At 45.9% G+C, this 20626-nt stretch overlaps 1 protein-coding gene across 3 annotated transcripts in view; it reads left to right on the top strand.

Moving 5' to 3' along the window:
* Window positions 1-19986, top strand: part of scarb1 (scavenger receptor class B, member 1) — a 70128-nt gene extending 50142 nt beyond the window's left edge. The window contains exons 9-14 of one of the 3 annotated variants that reach the window (XM_084160425.1): window positions 869-942; window positions 11281-11332; window positions 12447-12593; window positions 17691-17735; window positions 18698-18773; window positions 19508-19589. In XM_084160425.1, the coding sequence (XP_084016551.1) occupies window positions 869-942; window positions 11281-11332; window positions 12447-12593; window positions 17691-17735; window positions 18698-18773; window positions 19508-19518 (405 nt within the window). In that variant the 3' untranslated portion in view covers window positions 19519-19589. Of the gene's footprint in view, window positions 1-868; window positions 943-11280; window positions 11333-12446; window positions 12594-17690; window positions 18071-18697; window positions 18774-19507 lie in introns of those variants that run through there. The other 2 variants (XM_084160426.1, XM_084160424.1) reach the window with 2 other exon arrangements.
* The last annotated feature ends 640 nt before the right edge of the window (window positions 19987-20626 follow it).

Raw genomic sequence — 20626 nt, 5'->3', positions numbered from 1 at the left:
AGATAACCTAGATATAGATCACCCATAAAACATTGATATGGATATATCTTGATCAGGTCACCTGACTATGTAGGCCTATACAGTACAATGTTTATTCCTCCATTTGAAACTAGGGAACTCCACACACACACATTGCTGTATGACAGGCATTAAATGTTTAATTTCTAAGTAAGACTGGGGACAAAAAATCTTTTTTTTATGTTAGGCAAATGTTTTCAATATGTTTCTCTTCTATTGTAAAAGGACTAAGCCCGCTAACAGACAAGTCATAGTTGATTGTGTGTGGGACCGATGCTCAGTCTCTGTCCAGAGGGTATTTTTGCACTTAATGTGCATGTGTGTCCATATGCATCCGCACATATGTAAGTCCCTTGAGTATTAATTTAGCTAGGTGTGTGTGTTCCTGTTTTTGACAAAGTACAGACTTTAAGCAGCCTGGGGATGGCTTGGAAAACAGAGCGATGGTCAAGGAGACTGCCAGTCCGGTTATGATGACAAAGTCGTTTTGTGCCACAAACTATTGTGAGTTTGGAAACCAAGGGAGTGGAATTAAATAACCCTGGTAGAAGAGAAAAGAGGGAGACGAGACGTTTGATTCTAGCTCTCACTAAGCGTAACGACTGCTTCTTCAACTTAGAGGCCAAAGAGCCCTTGTCCAAATGCTAAATCTATTTCAATTGGTCGCCTCAGTATTTAGAGTGCACTCAGCACAGACCACTTCTTTGTCATTAGCGATGTCTAGGGAACATGTTTCTCTCTCTTCCTCCAACAACCCAACATTGTTTACTTGCTTGCTGTGGCAAGTATTTTCCCTATTTGACTTATTGAAGTTGTAAAGATGTTTATGAATATCTCTCTCTCTCTGCAGGAGACTGGTGTGCCTCTGAATGTGTCTATCCGTCTGCAGCTCAACTTGTACATGAAGAAGGTGTCTGGAATCACGTAAGGATAACCCCTACCCAGGGCCTCTAACTTTTTTTGTTCACCAGCCACTGTGGCAGGTAGATGAAAAAAATCAATAATCTACCAGTCACTCAGATTTCTTTTTAAAGTGTATCGTTGCCCTTTAATTATTTCTGCCGCACCTTGCAAAAGACTGGTGATTGGGAAAGGTGATACCGAGTCAGTTGCACAACTGAATGGATTCAACTGAAATGTCTCTTCCGCATTTAACCCAACCCCTCTGAATCAGAGAGGTGCTGGAGGCTGCCTTAATCAACGTCCACGGCGCCTGGGGAGCAGTTGTTGTGGTAACTCCCTTGTTCAAGGGCAGAACGGCAGATTTTTCTGGCTACAGAGCCACTTAGCCAGGTAGTGGACGCGAACTGGCTGAATCGATTCAGTGGCTAGCTTTGCACTTACAGTGGGGAAAAAAAGTATTTAGTCAGCCACCAATTGTGCAAGTTCTCCCACTTAGAAAGATGAGAGAGGCCTGTAATTTTCATCATAGGTACACGTCAACTATGACAGACAAAATGAGAAAAATAAATCCAGAAAATCACATTGTAGGATTTTTAATGAATTTATTTGCAAATTATGGTGGAAAATAAGTATTTGGTCAATAACAAAAGTTACTCAATACTTTGTTATATACCCTTTGTTGGCAATGACACAGGTCAAACGTTTTCACACACTGTTGCTGGTATTTTGGCCCATTCCTCCCTGCAGATCTCCTCTAGAGCAGTGATGTTTTGGGGCTGTCGCTGGGCAACACGGACTTTCAACTCCCTCCAAAGATTTTCTATGGGGTTGAGATCTGGAGACTGGCTAGGCCACTCCAGGACCTTGAAATGCTTCTTACGAAGCCACTCCTTCGTTGCCCGGGCGGTGTGTTTGGGATCATTGTCATGCTGAAAGACCCAGCCACGTTTCATCTTCAATGCCCTTGTTGATGGAAGGAGGTTTACACTCAAAATCTCACGATACATGGCCCCATTCATTCTTTCCTTTACACGGATCAGTCGTCCTGGTCCCTTTGCAGAAAAACAGCTGTTTCCACCCCCATGCTTCACAGTAGGTATGGTGTTCTTTGGATGCAACTCAGCATTCTTTGTCCTCCAAACACGACGAGTTGAGTTTTTACCAAAAATATCTATTTTGGTTTTATCTGACCATATGACATTCTCCCAATCCTCTTCTGGATCATCCAAATGCACTCTAGCAATCTTCAGACGGGCCTGGACATGTACTGGCTTAAGCAGGGGGACACGTCTGGCACTGCAGGATTTGAGTCCCTGGCGGCGTAGTGTGTTACTGATGGTAGGCTTTGTTACTTTGGTCCCAGCTCTCTGCAGATCATTCACTAGGTCCCCCCGTGTGGTTCTGGGATTTTTGCTCACCGTTCTTGTGATCATTTTGACCCCACGGGGTGAGATCTTGCGTGGAGCCCCAGATTGAGGGAGATTATCAGTGGTCTTGTATGTCTTCCATTTCCTAATAATTGCTCCCACAGTTGATTTCTTCAAACCAAGCTGCTTACCTATTGCAGATTCAGTCTTCCCAGCCTGGTGCAGGTCTACAATTTTGTTTCTGGTGTCCTTTGACAGCTTTTTGGTCTTGGCCATAGTGAAGTTTGCAGTGTGACTGTTTGAGGTTGTGGACAGGTGTCTTTTATACTAATAACAAGTTCAAACAGGTGCCATAAATACAGGTAACGAGTGGAGGACAGAGGAGCCTCTTAAAGAAGAAGTTACAGGTCTGTGAGAGCCAGAAATCTTGCTTGTTTGTAGGTGACCAAATACTTATTTTCCACCATAATTTGCAAATAAATTCATTAAAAATCCTACAATGTGATTTTCTGGTTTACTGGTAACCAGAGTCGTTCAAGGGAATTCAGGACATGGGTGACTAGTCAACGTTAGCTTGGCTCTCTCTGTGTGTTCGTGCCGTGGGAGGAGGGTTTTTTCATTGGCAGAGAGCAATGGCTAGCTAGTATGCTAACTATTCTAGCTAACTAACTGGCTGAATAAGTTGACGACGGACTCACTCAAACTGTCAAAACTAACCTAAAACTTTACACAACGTTAGACACGGAGACTAATGATCTGCTTGGCGTGTTAACACACTGGTGGTTTGTTGTAACCGAGTATTGGTGCTAAACCGTGTTATTGGAGGCTGGCATGCTAGTTGGCTATGGCGTCATAGGATTCGGTGCCCTGGACGGTTTTCACGGAAGAATACTGTACCAAGTTAGCTAGCTGAATAAACTAAGTTAGAGTCTATTCCTAAAAAACATTGAACCGCTGTAGTTTACAACAATTATAATTTCTAAAGTGAAGTTGGGAGAGTTATATTTGAGTGTTTCAGTGAAACGTAAGTGAGGGAGGCCCCGCTCTCTCGCTTTCCCAGATGTTTAGTTCATTTCACTCCCATCTCCTTTGCATTATTGTAGCCGTTTTCTGTAGCCTGTCAACTATGTGTCTGTCTATCCCTGTTCTCTCCTCTCTGCACAGGCCATGCAAACGCTTCACACCATGTGGCTGTTGCCACTCTAACCTGGTGGTCCCTGCGCGCACGACCCACGTGGAGTTCCAGGTCTCTGGGAGCCTCTGGAAATGCCGTTCTGCGGCCAACAAGGCAGAGTTCATCTCAGACTATGCTACCCTCCAGTCCCTTGACTTCTTGGCGCTGACGGAAACATGGATTACCACAGAAAACACTGCTACTCCCACTGCTCTTTCCTCGTCTGACCATGTGTTCTCGCATACCCCGAGAGCATCTGGTCAGCGCGGCGGTGGCACAGGAATCCTCTCTTTTCCCCCTGACCCATCTGTCTATCTCCTCATTTGAATTCCATGCTGTCACAGTCACTAGCCCATTCAAGCTTAACATCCTTGTCATTTATCGCCCTCCAGGTTCCCTTGGAGAGTTCATCAATGAGCTTGACGCCTTGATAAGTTCCTTTCCTGAGGATGGCTCACCCCTCACAGTTCTGGGTGACTTTAACCTCCCTAGGTCTGCCTTTGACTCATTTCGCTCTGCCTCCTTCTTTCCACTCCTTTCCTCTTTTGACCTCACCCTCTCACCGTCCCCCCCTACTCACAAGGCAGGCAATACGCTTGACCTCATCTTTACTAGATGCTGTTCTTCTACTAATCTCACTGCAACTCCCCTCCAAGTCTCCGACCATTACTTTGTATCCTTTTCTCTCTCGCTCTCCTCCAACACTACTCACTATGCCCCTACTCAGATGGTAATGTGCCGTCGCAACCTTCACTCTCTCTCTCCCGCTACTCTCTCCTCTTCCATCCTATCATCTCTTCCCCCTGCTAAATCCTTCTCCCTCTGATCTCCTGATTCTGCCTCCTCAACCCTCCTCTCCTCCCTTTCTGCATCTTTTGACTCTGTATGTCCCCTATCCTCCCGGCCGGCTCGGTCCTCCCCTCCTGCTCCGTGGCTTGACGACTCATTGCGAGCTCACAGAAGAGGGCTGCGGGCAGCCGAGCGGAAATGGAGGAAAACTAGACTCCCTGCGGACCTATCATCTTTTCACTCCCTCTTCTCTACATTCTCTTCCTCTGTTTCCGCTGCCAAAGCCACTTTCTACCACTCTGAATTTCAAGCCTCTGCCTCTAACCCTAGGAAGCTCTTTGCCACCTTCTCCTCCCTGCTGAATCCTCCTCCTCCCTCTCTGTGGATGACTTTGTCAACCATTTTGAAAAGAAGGTTGACAACATCAGATCCTCATTTATTAAGACAAATGACACCGCTGGTCCTGCTCACACTGCCCTACCCTATGCTTTGACTTCTTTCTCCCCTCTCTCTCCAGATGAAATCTTGCGACTTGTATTGGCCGGCCGCCCAACAACCTGCCCGCTTGACCCTATCCCCTCCTCTCTTCTCCAGACCATTTCCGGAGACCTTCTCCCTTACCTCACCTCGCTCATCAACTCATCCTTGACCGCTGGCCATGTCCCTTCCGTCTTCAAGAGAGCGAGAATTGCACCCCTCCTCAAAAAACCTACACTCGATCCCTCCGATGTCAACAACTACAGACCAGTATCCCTTCTTTCTTTTCTCTTCAAAACTATGGAGCGTGCCGTCTCTAGCCAACTCTCCTGCTATCTCTCTCAGAATGACCTTCTTCATCCAAACCAGTCAGGTTTCAAGATTGGTCATTCAACTGAGACTGCTCTTCTCTGTGTCACGGAGGCTCTCCGCACTGCTAAAGCTAACTCTCTCTCCTCTGCTCTTATCCTTCTAGAACTATCCGCTGCCTTTGATACTGTGAACCATCAGATCCTCCTCTCCACCCTCTCCGAGTTGGGCATCTCCGGCGTTGCTTACTCTTGGATTGCGTCCTACTTGACAGGTCGCTTCTACCAGGTGGCGTGGCGAAAATCTGTCTCCGCACCACGTGCTCTCACCACTGGCGTCCCCCAGGGCTCAGTTCTAGGCCCTCTCCTATTTTCTCTATACACCAAGTCACTTGGCTCTGTCATATCCTCACATGGTCTCTCCTATCATTGCTACACAGACGACACACAATTAATTTTCTCCTTTCCCCTTCTGATAACCAGGTGGCGAATCGCATCTCTGCATGTCTGGCAGACATATCAGTGTGGATGTCCGGATCACCACCTCAAGCTGAACCTCGGCAAGATGGAGCTGCTCTTCCTCCCGGGGAAGGAATGCCCGCTCCATGATCTCGCCATCACGGTTGACAACTCCATTGTGTCCTCCTCCCAGAGTGCAAAGAACCTTGACATGACCCTGGACAACACCCTGTCGTTCTCCGCTAACATCAAAGCGTTGACCTGATCCTGCAGGTTCATGCTCTACAACATTCGCAGAATACGACCCTACTTTACACAGAAAGCGGCACAGGTCCTAATCCAGTCACTTGTCATCTCCCGTCTGGATTACTGCAACTCGCTGTTGGCTGGGCTCCCTGCCTGTGCCATTAAACCCCTACAACTTAGCCAGAACGGCGAAGTAGTGCAGTCCTGTTTCTGTCGTGTGTCTGTAAATAGCCTGTAAATACCCTGTTTTTTTTGTATTTTTCGTACATGTTTCCCTATCAGACTTTTCATCCTTCTAAAAAATATACTTTCCTGCAACCCGCCTCACTCAATGTGGAACGGATTCTATTGTTGACTTACCTTTGTCTAGAATCTAGAATCTCCAGTTGAAACTAGCTAGCCAGTTTCAGCTAACTAGCTACTTGCTATTAGCCACAGCCAGCTGTGTTTCACCCAGAACCTTGGATTTTTTTCAGCGGGATTAATTTTAATCACTGGACATTGATCACCGGATATTCAGCCAGTCTGCACAGCGCGTTATCGACCCAGAACATATCAGTTTTTCCGCCGGAATCACTGGACCTTTAACTCCGGATTCATCGCTACCAGCTGGCTACAACAAAATGGACGCTGTGGTCTGGCTAATCATCCTGAGCTAGGCCCATCTCCCGGCTATCTACCTCTCTGTCAACCGGACGGGACCACCTAGTGTTGACACGAAGCCCCGCCAATCCTACACGACTGGTCTGCCGACGAAATCGTCTGATGTGGTTACGACGTTAACCACGAAGATTCCATCCATCTGCTAGCCCTTACTAGCCCCTGCTAACCCTCTTACTCACTAGCGCTTCACCACTGGACCTTATGATAACTCAGCTATACAGCTGATATCTGCTGGACTGTTCCTTTTTACGGTACTACATCCTGTTTATGTTTAGCCTCAGCCCAAACATGGTTAGTTTATTGTTGTTTCGGTTATTTCTAATTGTACTATATCACTGTAGACCCCCCAGCCTAGCTAAACCTGCCTTAGATAGCTATTTTGTCCCTCCCCCCATACACTCAGAGACCGACTCAATTGATGCCTCTAGAGATACTATCTCTTTCATTGTTACCCAACGCTTAGGTTTACCTCCACTTTACTCATATCCTTCCATATCCTTGTCTGTACATAATGCCCTGAATCTTTTCTATAACACCCGGAAATCTGCCCCCTTTATTCTATGTACCCAACGCACTAGAAGACCAGTTCTTAAAGCCTTTAGCCGTATCCTTATTCTAGTCCTCCTCTGTTCCTCTGGTGATGTAGAGGCTAACCCAGGCCCTGCAGCCCTCAGTATCACTCCTACTCCCCAGGCGCTATCATTTGATGACTTCTGTAATCGCAAAAGTCTTGGTTTCTTGCACATAAATATCAGAAGTCTACTTCCTAAGTTTGAGTTATTCACTGCGTTAGCACACTCTGCCAACCCTGATGTTCTAGCAGTGTCTGAATCCTGGCTCAGGAAGGCCACCAAAAATTCTGAAATTTCCATCCCCAACTATAACATTTTCCGTCTAGATAGAACTGCCAAAGGGGGTGGAGTTGCAATCTACTGTAGAGATAGCCTGCAGAACTCTATCATACTATCCAGGTCTGTGCCCAAACAGTTTGAGCTTCTACTTCTAAAAATCCACCTTTCCAGAAATAAGTCTCTCACTGTTGCTGCTTGCTACAGACCCCCCTCAGCCCCCAGCTGTGCCCTGGACACCATATGTGAATTGATTGCCCCCCATTTATCCTCAGAGTTTGTACTGCTTGATGACCTAAATTGGGATATGCTTAATACCCCAGCCATCCTACAATCCAAGCTAGATGCCCTCAACCTCACGCAAATTATCAACGAACCTACCAGGTACAACCCTAAATCCGTAAACATGGGTACCCTCATAGATATCATCCTGACTAACACACCCTCTAAATACACCTCAGCTGTCTTCAACCAGGATCTCAGCGATCACTGCCTTATTGCCTGCGTCCGTAACGGGTCCGCGGTCAAACGACCACCCCTCATCACTGTCAAACGCTCCCTAAAACACTTTAGCGAGGAGGCCTTCCTAATTGACCTGGCCCAGGTATCCTGGATGGATATAGATCTCATTCCGTCAGTAGAGGATGCCTGGTTGTTCCTTAAAAGTAATTTCCTCTCAATCTTAAATAAACATGCCCCATTCAAAAAATACAGAACTAAGAACCGATATAGCCCCTGGTTCTCCTCAGACTTGACTGCCCTTGACCAGCACAAAAACATCCTGTGGCGTACAGCATTAGCATCAAATAGCCCCCGCGATATGCAACTTTTCAGGGAAGTTAGGAACCAATATACACAAGCAGTCAGGAAAGCAAAGGCTAACTTTTTCAAACAGAAATTTGCTTCCTGTAGCACTAACTCCAAAAAGTTTTGGGACACTGTGAAGTCCATGGAGAATAAGAGCACTTCCGCCCAGCTGCCCACTGCACTGAGGCTAGGAAACACTATCACCACCGATAAATCTACAATAATCGAGAATTTCAACAAGCATTTTGCTACAGCTGGCCATGCTTTCCATCTGGCTACCACTAACCCGGCCACCAACTCTGCACCCTCTGCTGCAACTTGCCCATGCCCCCCCCGCTTCTCCTTCACACAAATTCAGACAGCTGATGTTTTGAAAGCGCTGCAAAATCTGGACCCCTACAAATCAGCTGGGCTAGACAATCTGGACCCTTTCTTTCTAAAACTAGCCGCCGAAATTGTCGCAACCCCTATTACTAGTCTGTTCAACCTCTCTTTCATAACGTCTGAGATCCCCAGAGATTGGAAAGCTGCCGCGGTCATCCCCCTCTTCAAAGGGGGTGACACTCTAGATCCAAACTGCTACAGACCTATATCCATCCTGCCCTGCCTTTCGAAAGTATTCGAAAGCCAAGTTAACAAACAGATCATCGACCATTTCGAATACCACCGTACCTTCTCCGCTATGCAATCCGGTTTCCGAGCTGGTCACGGGTGCACTTCAGCCACGCTCAAGGTCCTAAACGATATTATAACCGCGATTGATAGACAGTACTGTGCAGCCGTTTTCATCGACCTGGCCAAGGCTTTCGACTCTGTCAACCACCGCATTCTTATTGGCAGACTAAATAGCCTTGGTTTCTCAAATGACTGCCTCGCCTGGTTCACCAACTACTTCTCAGATAGAGTTCAGTGTGTCAAATCGGAGGGCCTGTTGTCTGGACCTATGGCAGTCTCTATGGGGGTGCCACAGGGTTCAATTCTTGGGCCAACACTTTTCTCCGTGTATATCAATGATGTCGCTCTTGCTGCTGGTGACTCTCAGATCCACCTCTACGCAGACGACACCGTTTTGTATACATCTGGCCCTTCATTGGACACTGTGTTAACAAACCTCCAAACAAGCTTCAATGCCATACAACAATCCTTCAGTAGCCTTCAACTGCTCTTAAACACTAGTAAAACTAAATGCATGCTTTTCAATCGAACGCTGCTAGCACCCGCCCACCCGACTAGAATCACCACTCTCGACGGGTCTGACCTAGAGTATGTGGACAACTACAAATATCTAGGTGTCTGGTTAGACTGTAAACTCAACTTCCAGACTCACATAAAGAATCTCCAATCCAAAGTTAAATCTAGAATCGGCTTCCTATTTCGCAACAAAGCCTCCTTCACTCATGCTGCCAAACATGCCCTCGTAAAACTGACTATCCTACCGATCCTTGACTTCGGCGATGTCATTTACAAAATAGCCTCCAACACTCTACTCAGCAAATTGGATGTAGTCTATCACAGTGCCATCCGTTTTGTCTCCAAAGCCCCATACACTACCCACCACTGTGACCTGTACGCTCTTGTTGGCTGGTCCTCACTACATGTTCGTCGTCAAACCCACTGGCTCCAGGCCATCTATAAATCACTGCTAGGCAAATCCCAGCCTTATCTTAGCTCATTGGTCACCATAGCAGCACCCACCCGTAGTCTGCGCTCCAGCAGGTATATCTCACTGGTCATTCCCAAAGCCAACACCTCCTTTGGCCGCCATTCCTTCCAGTTCTCTGCTGCCAATGACTGGAACGAATTGCAAAAATCTCTGAAACTGGAGACTCTTATCTCCCTCAATAACTTTAAGCATCAGTTGTCAGAGCACCTTACCGATCACTGCACCTGTACACAGCCCATCTGAAATTAGCCCACCCAACTACCTCATCCCTATATTGTTATTTATTTTGCTCTTTTGCACCCCAGTATCTCTATTTGCACATAATCTCTTGCACATCTAGCATTCCAGTGTTAATACTATTGTAATTATTCTGCACTATAGCCTATTTATTGCCTTACCTCCATAACTTGCTACATTTGCACACACTGTATATATATTTTCTGTTGTATTTCTGACTTTATGTTTTTTTTTACCCCATATGTAACTCTGTGTTGTTTTTATTGCACTACTTTGCTTTATCTTGGCCAGGTCGCAGTTGTAAATGAGAACCTGTTCTCAACTGGCTTACCTGGTTAAATAAAGGTGAAATAAAAAAATTAAAATAAAAAACGCTGCAGCCCGTCTGGTGTTCAACCTTCCCAAGTTCTCTCATGTCACCCCGCTCCTCCGCACACTCCACTGGCTTCCAGTTGAGGCTCGCATCTACTACAAGACCATGGTGCTTGCCTACGGAGCTGTGAGGGGAACGGCACCTCCTTACCTTCAGATTCTGATTAGACCCTACACCCAAACGAGGGCACTACGTTCATCCACCTCTGGCCTGTTAGCTCCCCTACCTCTACGGAAGCACAGTTCCCGCTCAGCCCAGTCAAAGCTATTCGCTGCTATGGCACCCCAATGGTGGAATAAGCTCCCCCACGACGCCGGGACAGCAGAGTCACTGACCACCTCCCGGAGACACTTGAAACCCTACCTCTTTAAGGAATACCTGGAATAATATAAAGTAATCCTTCTAACCCCCCATAAAAAAAAGAAGAAGAAAAGTGGTTGTCCCACTGGCTATCATAAGTTGAATGCACCAATTTGTAAGTCGCTCTGGATAAGAGCGTCTGCTAAATTATGTAAATGTTATAACGTTACACAGGCCGTAATGTCTTCAGAAGGTTGTAAGAAATGGCCTACAAATCACTGATGCATTCTTTAATTAATATTCTTTACATGTGGGCTTTGGATTGCCCAAGTGCTCTGTGTAACCACTGCTAGACATTCTGCCCACCAATGCCAAAATCTACACACATTTGGTGGGTGGAGGGTGTTAATTTTAGGTCCTGCCTCTGATCTATAACCCCTATCTAACCCCCAACCCATCACTCCATAGTTCAACATGTGCATGTCATAAAGGACAATCCCTGACCCCTGACCTTTAGCCACAAAGCTGGAGGGTCCTGTTCAATCTGGGAGTTTCTGAGGGGAGAACAACAGTCTTCCTCTGCGGTGACAGTTTCATGCATTTGTGTGTATAACTGTGTGACGATTTGTCTTTGTTTGTCTGGTGCAGGGAAACAGGGAAGATCTCAGAGGTGATGATGCCCATGATCTGGTTTGAGGAGGTGACTGATGATGAGGCTATTACTGGGTTCTCTTACCCCCTTAACTTGCTTTATACCCCAAACCCATCTCTCCACCCTTAACCTGCTGTATACCCCATACCCGTCTCTCCACCCTTAACCTGCTGTATACCCCATACCCATATCTCCACCCTTAACCTGCTGTATACCCCATACCCATCTCTCCACCCCCAACCTGCTGTATACCCCATACCCATCTCTCCACCCTTAACCTGCTGTATACCCCATACCCATCTCTCCACCCTTAGCCTGCTGTATACCCCATACCCATCTCTCCACCCTTAACCTGCTGTATACCCCATACCCATCTCCACCCTTAACCTGCTGTATACCCCATGCCCATCTCTCCACCCTTAACCTGCTGTATACCCCATACCCATCTCCACCCTTAACCTGCTGTATACCCCATACCCATCTCTCCACCCTTAACCTGCTGTATACCCCATACCCATCTCTCCACCCCCAACACTCTCCACCCCTAACCTCTGGACTCCGACATTGCTCGTCCTAATATTACATAATTCCATTATTTTACTTTTTAGATTTGTGTGTATTGTTAGATATTACTGCACTGTTGGAGCTAGGAACACAAGCATTTCGCTACACCCGCAATAACATCTGCTAAATATGTGTATGCGATCAATAACATTTGATTCGATTTTTTAACCTGCTGTATACCTCATACCCATCTCTCCACCCCCAAACACGCTCTGCCCCCAACCTGCTGTATACCCCATACCCATCTCTCCACCCCAACACTCTCCACCCCCAACCTGCTGTATACCCCATACCCATCTCTCCACCCCAACACTCTCCACCCCCAACCTGCTGTATACCCCATACCCATCTCTCCACCCCAACACTCTCCACCCCCAACCTGCTGTATAACCCATACCCATCTCTCGCCCCCAACATGCTCTGCCGCTAACACGCTCTGCCCCTAACCTGTTGTATTCCCCATGCCCATCGCCCCACCTCCAACACTCTCTATATTCCTCACCCATAACCCTAGTGTATATACTTACCCCTAACCCTTTCTACACCCCCATATCTCAGTCCACTCATTATATTTTTGCTCCCTCTCCCCCTTTTGTAGAGTGGTTATATCGACGGTGAAATCCTGACGACGTTCCACACTAACCTGGTGATATTGCCAATGGTGATGGTGTACATGCAGTACTGTTTCATAGGCCTGGGCCTGGCCACAATACTGGGAGCTGTACTACTACGCTACAGGGAGAAGGTAAGGCCTCTACACTGCATGTGCATGGCTCACCGCCTGTGTGGAGGGATGGATGGGAGAGAGAGTGTTTGTTTGTTTGTTCACAAACTGGATGTGGTACAAGTGGTTGTGAGAGAGGAGAGAAATAACATACTCATTCTTTGGTTTGCGTGGCATGTGTACTAAATACTGCGACTCTTGGACAATCCTGAGCAGCCCTCCACTAGCCACCAGAGAACAGAGAGACTTCCCACAGCCTTGCCTAACAAACCAACACACTGGTGCTCCCCCTCTATCCACCATTAGGGGTATACAGCACAGTAAACCAAGTTTGTAGTTCACTGATGGGGTACCCAATCTCCCTCTGAGTAGATCAGTAGATTGTGGGTTATGGTGTGTTCAGTGATCTATACTGTACAGTGCAGAGGTGCCACTTGGGGACACGGTCTCAACCCCCCCCCCCTCCTGACTCTCATTAGACTAATAACGGGAGAGATTTCCCTAATGCGCACACACTCACTCATGTTACCATCCAAAGGCCATATGTTGTATTTTTCATAGCTAACGCTATACATTAGCCAGTTAATTTGATGAACACGTGGACATAACTCTTAATGTTCCAGTTTATTACAAGATATCGTTAAGTATGGGGTATCATGTCAGTTCTGCTATAATGCCCATTTCAAGTTTATTTTCCTTTTGGAACATCGGATTTGTTTTGGAGAATTTAGGCAACCATTAGCTGTGTACACACTCTCACTTCCCTAGTGAGGATCATGTGATTTGTATGCTGCCTTACAGTAGCTGTATATCATCTACTGGCTAGACTAGCTGTGGAGAATCTACTGGCTAGACTAGCTGTGGATAATCTACTGGCTAGACTAGCTGTGGAGAATCTACTGGCTAGACTAGCTGTGGAGAATCTACTGGCTAGACTAGCTGTGGAGAATCTACTGGCTAGACTAGCTGTGGATAATCTACTGGCTAGACTAGCTGTGGAGAATCTACTGGCTAGACTAGCTATGTAGACTTTAGATGCATCATTTTGATCACACCTGTGTACAGTGGGGAAAAAAAGTATTTAGTCAGCCACCAATTGTGCAAGTTCTCCCACTTAAAAAGATGAGAGAGGCCTGTAATTTTCATCATAGGTACACGTCAACTATGACAGACAAATTGAGATTTTTTTTTCCAGAAAATCACATCGTAGGATTTTTAATGAATTTATTTCAAATCAAATCAAATTCTATTGGTCACATGCGCCGAATACAACAGGTGCAGACATTACAGTGAAATGCTTACTTACAGCCCTTAACCAACAGTGCATTTATTTTAAACAAAAATAAAGTAAAAATAAAACAAACAAAAAAAGTGTTGAGAAAAAAAAGAGCAGAAGTAAAATAAAGTGACAGTAGGGAGGCTATATATACAGGGGGGTACCGTTGCAGAGTCAATGTGCGGGGGCACCGGCTAGTTGAGGTAGTTGAGGTAATATGTACATGTGGGTAGAGTTAAAGTGACTATGCATAAATAATTAACAGAGTAGCAGCAGCGTAAAAAGGATGGGTGCAAAGTTTGCAGTGCAAATAGTCCGGGTAGCCATGATTAGCTGTTCAGGAGTCTTATTGCTTGGGGGTAGAAGCTGTTGAGAAGTCTTTTGGACCTAGACTTGGCACTCCGGTACCGCTTGCCGTGCGGTAGCAGAGAGAACAGTCTATGACTAGGGTGGCTGGAGTTTTTGACAATTTTGAGGGCCTTCCTCTGACACCGCCTGGTATAGAGGTCCTGGATGGCAGGAAGCTTTGCCCCAGTGATGTACTGGGCCGTACGCACTACCCTCTGTAGTGCCTTGCGGTCGGAGGCCAAGCAGTTGCCATACCAGGCGGTGATACAACCAGTCAGGATGCTCTCGATGGTGCAGCTGTATAATTTTTTGAGGATCTGAGGACCCATGCCAAATCTTTTCAGTCTCCTGAGGGGGAATAGGCTTTGTCGTGCCCTCTTCACGACTGTCTTGGTGTGTTTGGACCATGATAGTTCGTTGGTGATGTGGACACCAAGGAACTTGAAGCTCTCAACCTGTTCCACTACAGCCCCGTCGATGAGAATGGGGGCGTGCTCAGTCCTCTTTTTCCTGTAGTCCACAATCATCTCCTTTTGTCTTGGTCACGTTGAGGGAGAGGTTGTTGTCCTGGCACCACACGGCCAGGTCTCTGACCTCCTCCCTATAGGCTGTCTCATCGTTGTCGGTGATCAGGCCTACCACTGTTGTGTCGTCGGCAAACTTAATGATGGTGTTGGAGTCGTGCCTGGCCATGTAGTCATGGGTGAACAGAGAGTACAGGAGGGGACTGAGCACGCACCCCTGAGGGGCCCCCGTGTTGAGGATCAGTGTGGCAGATGTGTTGTTACCTACCCTTACCACCTGGGGGCGGCCCGTCAGGAAGTCCAGGATCCAGTTGCAGAGGGAGGTGTTTAGTCCCAGGATCCTTAGCTTAGTGATGAGCTTAGAGGGCACTATGGTGTTGAATGCTGAGCTGTAGTCAATGAATAGCATTCTCACGTAGGTGTTCCTCTTGTCCAGGTGGGAAAGGGCAGTGTGGAGTGCAATAGAGATTGCATCATCTGTGGATCTGTTGGGGCGGTATGCAAATTGGAGTGGGTCTAGGGTTTCTGGGATAATGCTGTTGATGTGAGCCATGACCAGCCTTTCAAAGCACTTCATGGCTACAGACGTCAGTGCTACGGGTCGGTAGTCATTTAGGCAGGTTATCTTAGAGTCCTTGGGCACGGGGACTATGGTGGTCTGCTTGAAACATGTTGGTATTACAGACTCAGTCAGGGACATGTTGAAAATGTCAGTGAAGACACTTGCCAGTTGGTCAGCACATGCTCGGAGTACACGTCCTGGTAATCCGTCTGGCCCCGCGGCCTTGTGAATGTTGACCTGCTTAAAAGTCTAACTCCCATCGGCTACGGAGAGCGTGATCACATAGTCATCCGGAACAGCTGGTGCTCTCATGCATGCTTCAGTGTTGCTTGCCTCGAAGCGAGCATAGAAGTGGTTTAGCTCGTCTGGTAGGCTTGTGTCACTGGGCAGCTCGCGGCTGTGCTTCTCTTTGTAGTCTGTAATAGTTTTCAAGCCCTGCCACATCCGACGAGCGTCAGAGCCAGTGTAGTACGATTCAATCTTAGTCCTGTATTGACTCTTTGCCTGTTTGATGGTTAGTCGGAGGTCATAGCGGGATTTCTTATAAGCGTCCGGGTTAGAGTCCCGTTCCTTGAAAGCGGCAGCTCTACCCTTTAGCTCAGTGCGGATGTTTCCTGTAATCCATGGCTTCTGGTTGGGGTATGTACGTACGGTCACTGTGGGGACGACATCATCGATGCACTTATTGATGAAGCCAGTGACTGATGTGGTGTACTCCTCAATGCTGTCTGAAGAATCCCGGAACATGTTCCAGTCTGTGCTAGCAAAACAGTCCTGTACCTTAGCATCGATGATGTCGTCCCCACAGTGACCGTACGTACATACCCCAACCAGAAGCCATGGATTACAGGAAACATAAGTATTTGGTCACCTACAAACAAGCAAGATTTCTGGCTCTCACAGACCTGTAACTTCTTCTTTAAGAGGCTCCTCTGTCCTCCACTCGTTACCTGTATTAATGGCACCTGTCCACAACCTCAAACAGTCACACTCCAAACTCTACTATGGCCAAGACCAAAGAGCTGTCAAAGGACACCAGAAACAAAATTGTAGACCTGCACCAGGCTGGGAAGACTGAATCTGCAATAGGTAAGCAGCTTTGTTTGAAGAAATCAACTGTGGGAGCAATTATTAGGAAATGGAAGACAAGACCACTGATAATCTCCCTCGATCTGGGGCTCCACGCAAGATCTCACCCCGTGGGGTCAAAATCATCACAAGAACGGTGAGCAAAAATCCCAGAACCACACGGGGGGACGTAGTGAATGACCTGCAGAGAGCTGGGACCAAAGTAACAAAGCCTACCATCAGTAACACACTACGCCGCCAGGGACTCAAATCCTGCAGTGCCAGACGTGTCCCCCTGCTTAAGCCAGTACATGTCCAGGCCCGTCTGAAGTTTGCTAGAGTGCATTTGGATGATCCAGAAAAGGATTGGGAGAATGTCATATGGTCAGATGAAACCAAAATAGAACTTTTTGGTAAAAACTCAACTCGTCATGTTTGGAGGACAAAGAATGCTGAGTTGCATCCAAAGAACACCATACCTACTATGAAGGATGGGGGTGGAAACATCATGCTTTGGGGCTGTTTTTCTGCAAAGGGACCAGGACGACTGATCCGTGTAAAGGAAAGAATGAATGGGGCCATGTATTGTGAGATTTTGAGTGAAAACCTCCTTCCATCAGCAAGGGCATTGAAGATGAAACGTGGCTGGGTCTTTCAGCATGACAATGATCCCAAACACACCGCCCGGGCAACGAAGGAGTGGCTTCGTAAGAAGCATTTCAAGGTCCAGGAGTGGCCTAGCCAGTCTCCAGATCTCAACCCCATAGAAAATCTTTGGAGGGAGTTGAAAGTCTGTGTTGCCCAGCGACAGCCCCAAAACATCACTGCTCTAGAGGAGATCTGCATGGAGGAATGGGCCAAAATACCAGCAACAGTGTGTGAAAACCTTGTGAAGACTTACAGAAAACGTTTGACCTGTGTCATTGCCAACAAAGGGTATATAACAAAGTATTGAGAAACTTTTGTTATTGACCAAATACTTATTTTCCACCATCATTTGCCAATAAATTCATAAAAAATCCTACAATGTGATTTTCTGGATTTTTTTTCTCATTTTGTCTGTCATAGTTGACGTGTACCTATGATGAAAATTACAGGCCTCTCTCATCTTTTTAAGTGGGAGAACTTGCACAATTGGTGGCTGACTAAATACTTTTTTGCCCCACTGTATGTACAGTCAAGATGCTGAAACACAATGTTCCCTAAGGACAATGGACTGTACTCATACATTTATTGTGACAAACATACACCCTGAGGCATTTCAGGTCATGGAGTTATGACTGTTGTGGTGTGAATGTTGCAGGGAATCAGTTGTCCTGTTTTTTTTTTCTTTCCTACAGGCGTCGTTGAAAAAATATCCGCCTACAGTGATCCAGAACCATGGGGTTGGTCCACATGTTAAACTGTTCCCAATCACTCCTGAAAACATGCCTCTATCATATCAATCAGAAGAATGTGATAGCAATATGAATATAAAATAATGATTTACCCTGACAGATTCTGATCTGCCTTGAGTCCATTATTAGGCAATAGTGGCCAACTCTGGTCCTGGGGGATTGATGTACAGGCTTTTGATCCAACCAGTTCTAAAACGCATGCTAAACTACAGTGGTCATGGTCTTTAATCTGGACCATAATGAGTTGTAGTCTCTAGATCTTTAGTCTAGTTCTATTGGTCATAATGGTCAGATTGAAGACTGACTATTGTAGTATTAGCTGAACCAGGTGTATAGAAGCTGGGTTGGTGCAAAAGCCTGCACACACTGGCCTTCTGGGACCAGAGTTCTCCTGATCAGTAGGAGAAGGATGTATATAGATCAGTTCGTCTGTTTGTGTTACTGTATGAAGCTGATCAATCAGCTCGATCTGATCAATCCAAATGTCACGATTGATTGGTCAAGATTGTCTGTATGAGGTGCGTCATTAACCAATCGCATTAACCCTGGATGTCTTGCATGCCACGCCCTCAATCATCTCTCACAGTTTTCAAACTGCATGATGAAACCGCACACTGCATGAACACACACACACTCACTCAACACTATTAAATGACCCAAAGGCTGAGAAACGAAATACTGGGCCATGTTCAGTACAAAAACGTTGTGGAATGTTGCAGATAGAAATGCCATGACTAGAGCTGAGTTGATTACATATTCTATATACCAGTGGGGTATGTTTGTTTTATATCATACATTCCTATCTGAAAGTTATTGCCAACGTTTTCCTGCTGAACTCGGCCCTGAGCTCCTTGTCTCTGGCTGTCAGGTGGTTGATTATATTGTGACAATCAGGTTGCTCTGTAGCTGCTCTGATTGGCTGATTTAGTGAAGGTCTGGTTATCTTTTAGGCATCTGTTAAAGACACAGTAAACATCGCAGATGCCCACAAACTACAGACGGAAACATTAATTGTGAATGACAAAGGTGGGTTTCAGGCCGACACACACACTCTTATGTCCTAGGTGTACACACACTCACTCTTCCTTTATCTTGCGTGTACACACCCTTTCTTCTACAGGACACACACACATTGAGGACCCACACAATAGGCATCACACTCACCCATATTCATTTACCAACATCTCTATCATTTTAAATCTACCATTTTCTCATCCACTGCTGTTGTGCCATGTTTCATACGACCCAGAGTTCTCTCTGCCCGTGGTTTGAGTGTGTGTTTGGAAGTGTCCAGTCGAAAGATCTGAGCATGGTTTGAGCCAGAACTCCCAACAGCCCAAAGTTAACACATTCTCTTGCAGCAGACCCTCCGGTTGAAGACTGCTATTGCTGTATGAACAATGTTTTAGGTGATATGTTGACAGGATGTTGTGGTTTTCAGGTGACCCTCTTTAAGCACTGACACAGGTGAACTGGACTCTGCATCTGACATGAGACTGTGTTTGTCTGTTTAGTTGCATGCGTATGCATGTCTGTGACTCGCCATTGTTTTGTTGGCCTTTTGTAGTGAAAATACGTGGGTGTGCAGTTGATAGATGATTGATAAAGATGATAGTGAATCTGTTCAAAGAGAGAACTGACAAATGAGAGCATACTTGATCCTAACTATGCTAACAGTGTTGTGCTTTTAACATATTTTCTCACATTCAATCTCTGTCTCTATCCCCTCTCTGACTAACACTCTCTTGTTCTCCTGACAGATAAGATGTGAGAGGACTGTCATACTGGACACCAATTTGAGCGATTCACCCAGTGTAAAAACCCCTCTACTACAGGACCGTGTGGACTAACACCCACAGCTGCCTAGCCCAGTGCTGCAGGGCTCTGTCTGTGTGTTTGAGACTGAAGAGCACTGGAACCCCATAGCTACTGATTGACAATTTGATCTCTTATTTTTTTATATATATACAGTGGGGAAAAAAGTATTTAGTCAGAAATCCTATATGGATGGTGTTAAGAGATAGATGGGAGGTATTGAATAGAGTTGAAGGATGGGACTAATAACAAATAACAACAAATAATAACAAAGATAGCTAATAATGTAAGCCTACTGTGTCCATAATAAGTATATAGGTTGTATGTTGGGAGCTTTTGGGAAAGAGCACAGTTAGAAAGATATGGCATATAGAAGCAAACCGGATGGACATCATGAAAATGAGCGGAGAGGTTGAGAGTAGAAGTAGTTCAGGAGCAAAAAAAAAATATATATATATATATATTAGAATTATTGTAAAATTAACTGTGTCCATAAGGTGTAGATAGTAAGTATAGACCGGAAGTAGAGGCCTGGGCATTGTTGTTCACTAATTTACTCCAAGTAGGGAAAGGATGGCGGGGTTGAAAAGTAATAAAGGGGAGTATATACAGTGGGGGAAAAAAGTATTTAGTCAGCCACCAATTGTGCAAGTTCTCCCACTTAAAAACATGAGAGAGGCCTGTAATTTTCATCATAGGTACACGTCAACTATGACAGACAAAATGAGAGAAAAAAAATCCAGAAAATCACATTGTAGGATTTTTTATGAATGTATTTGCAAATTATGGTGGAAAATAAGTATTTGGTCAATAACAAAAGTTTCTCAATACTTTGTTATATACCCTTTGTTGGCAATGACACAGGTCAAACGTTTTCTGTAAGTCTTCACAAGGTTTTCACACACTGTTGCTGGTATTTTGGCCCATTCCTCCATGCAGATCTCCTCTAGAGCAGTGATGTTTTGGGGCTGTCGCTGGGCAACACGGACTTTCAACTCCCTCCAAAGATTTTCTATGGGGTTGAGATCTGGAGACTGGCTAGGCCACTCCAGGACCTTGAAATG

The sequence above is a fragment of the Coregonus lavaretus genome (genome assembly GCF_964263955.1).
Source record: "Coregonus lavaretus genome assembly, chromosome: 4".
Taxonomy (NCBI): Eukaryota; Metazoa; Chordata; class Actinopteri; order Salmoniformes; family Salmonidae; genus Coregonus; species Coregonus lavaretus.
This window is presented reverse-complemented; position numbering and strand designations above follow the sequence as displayed.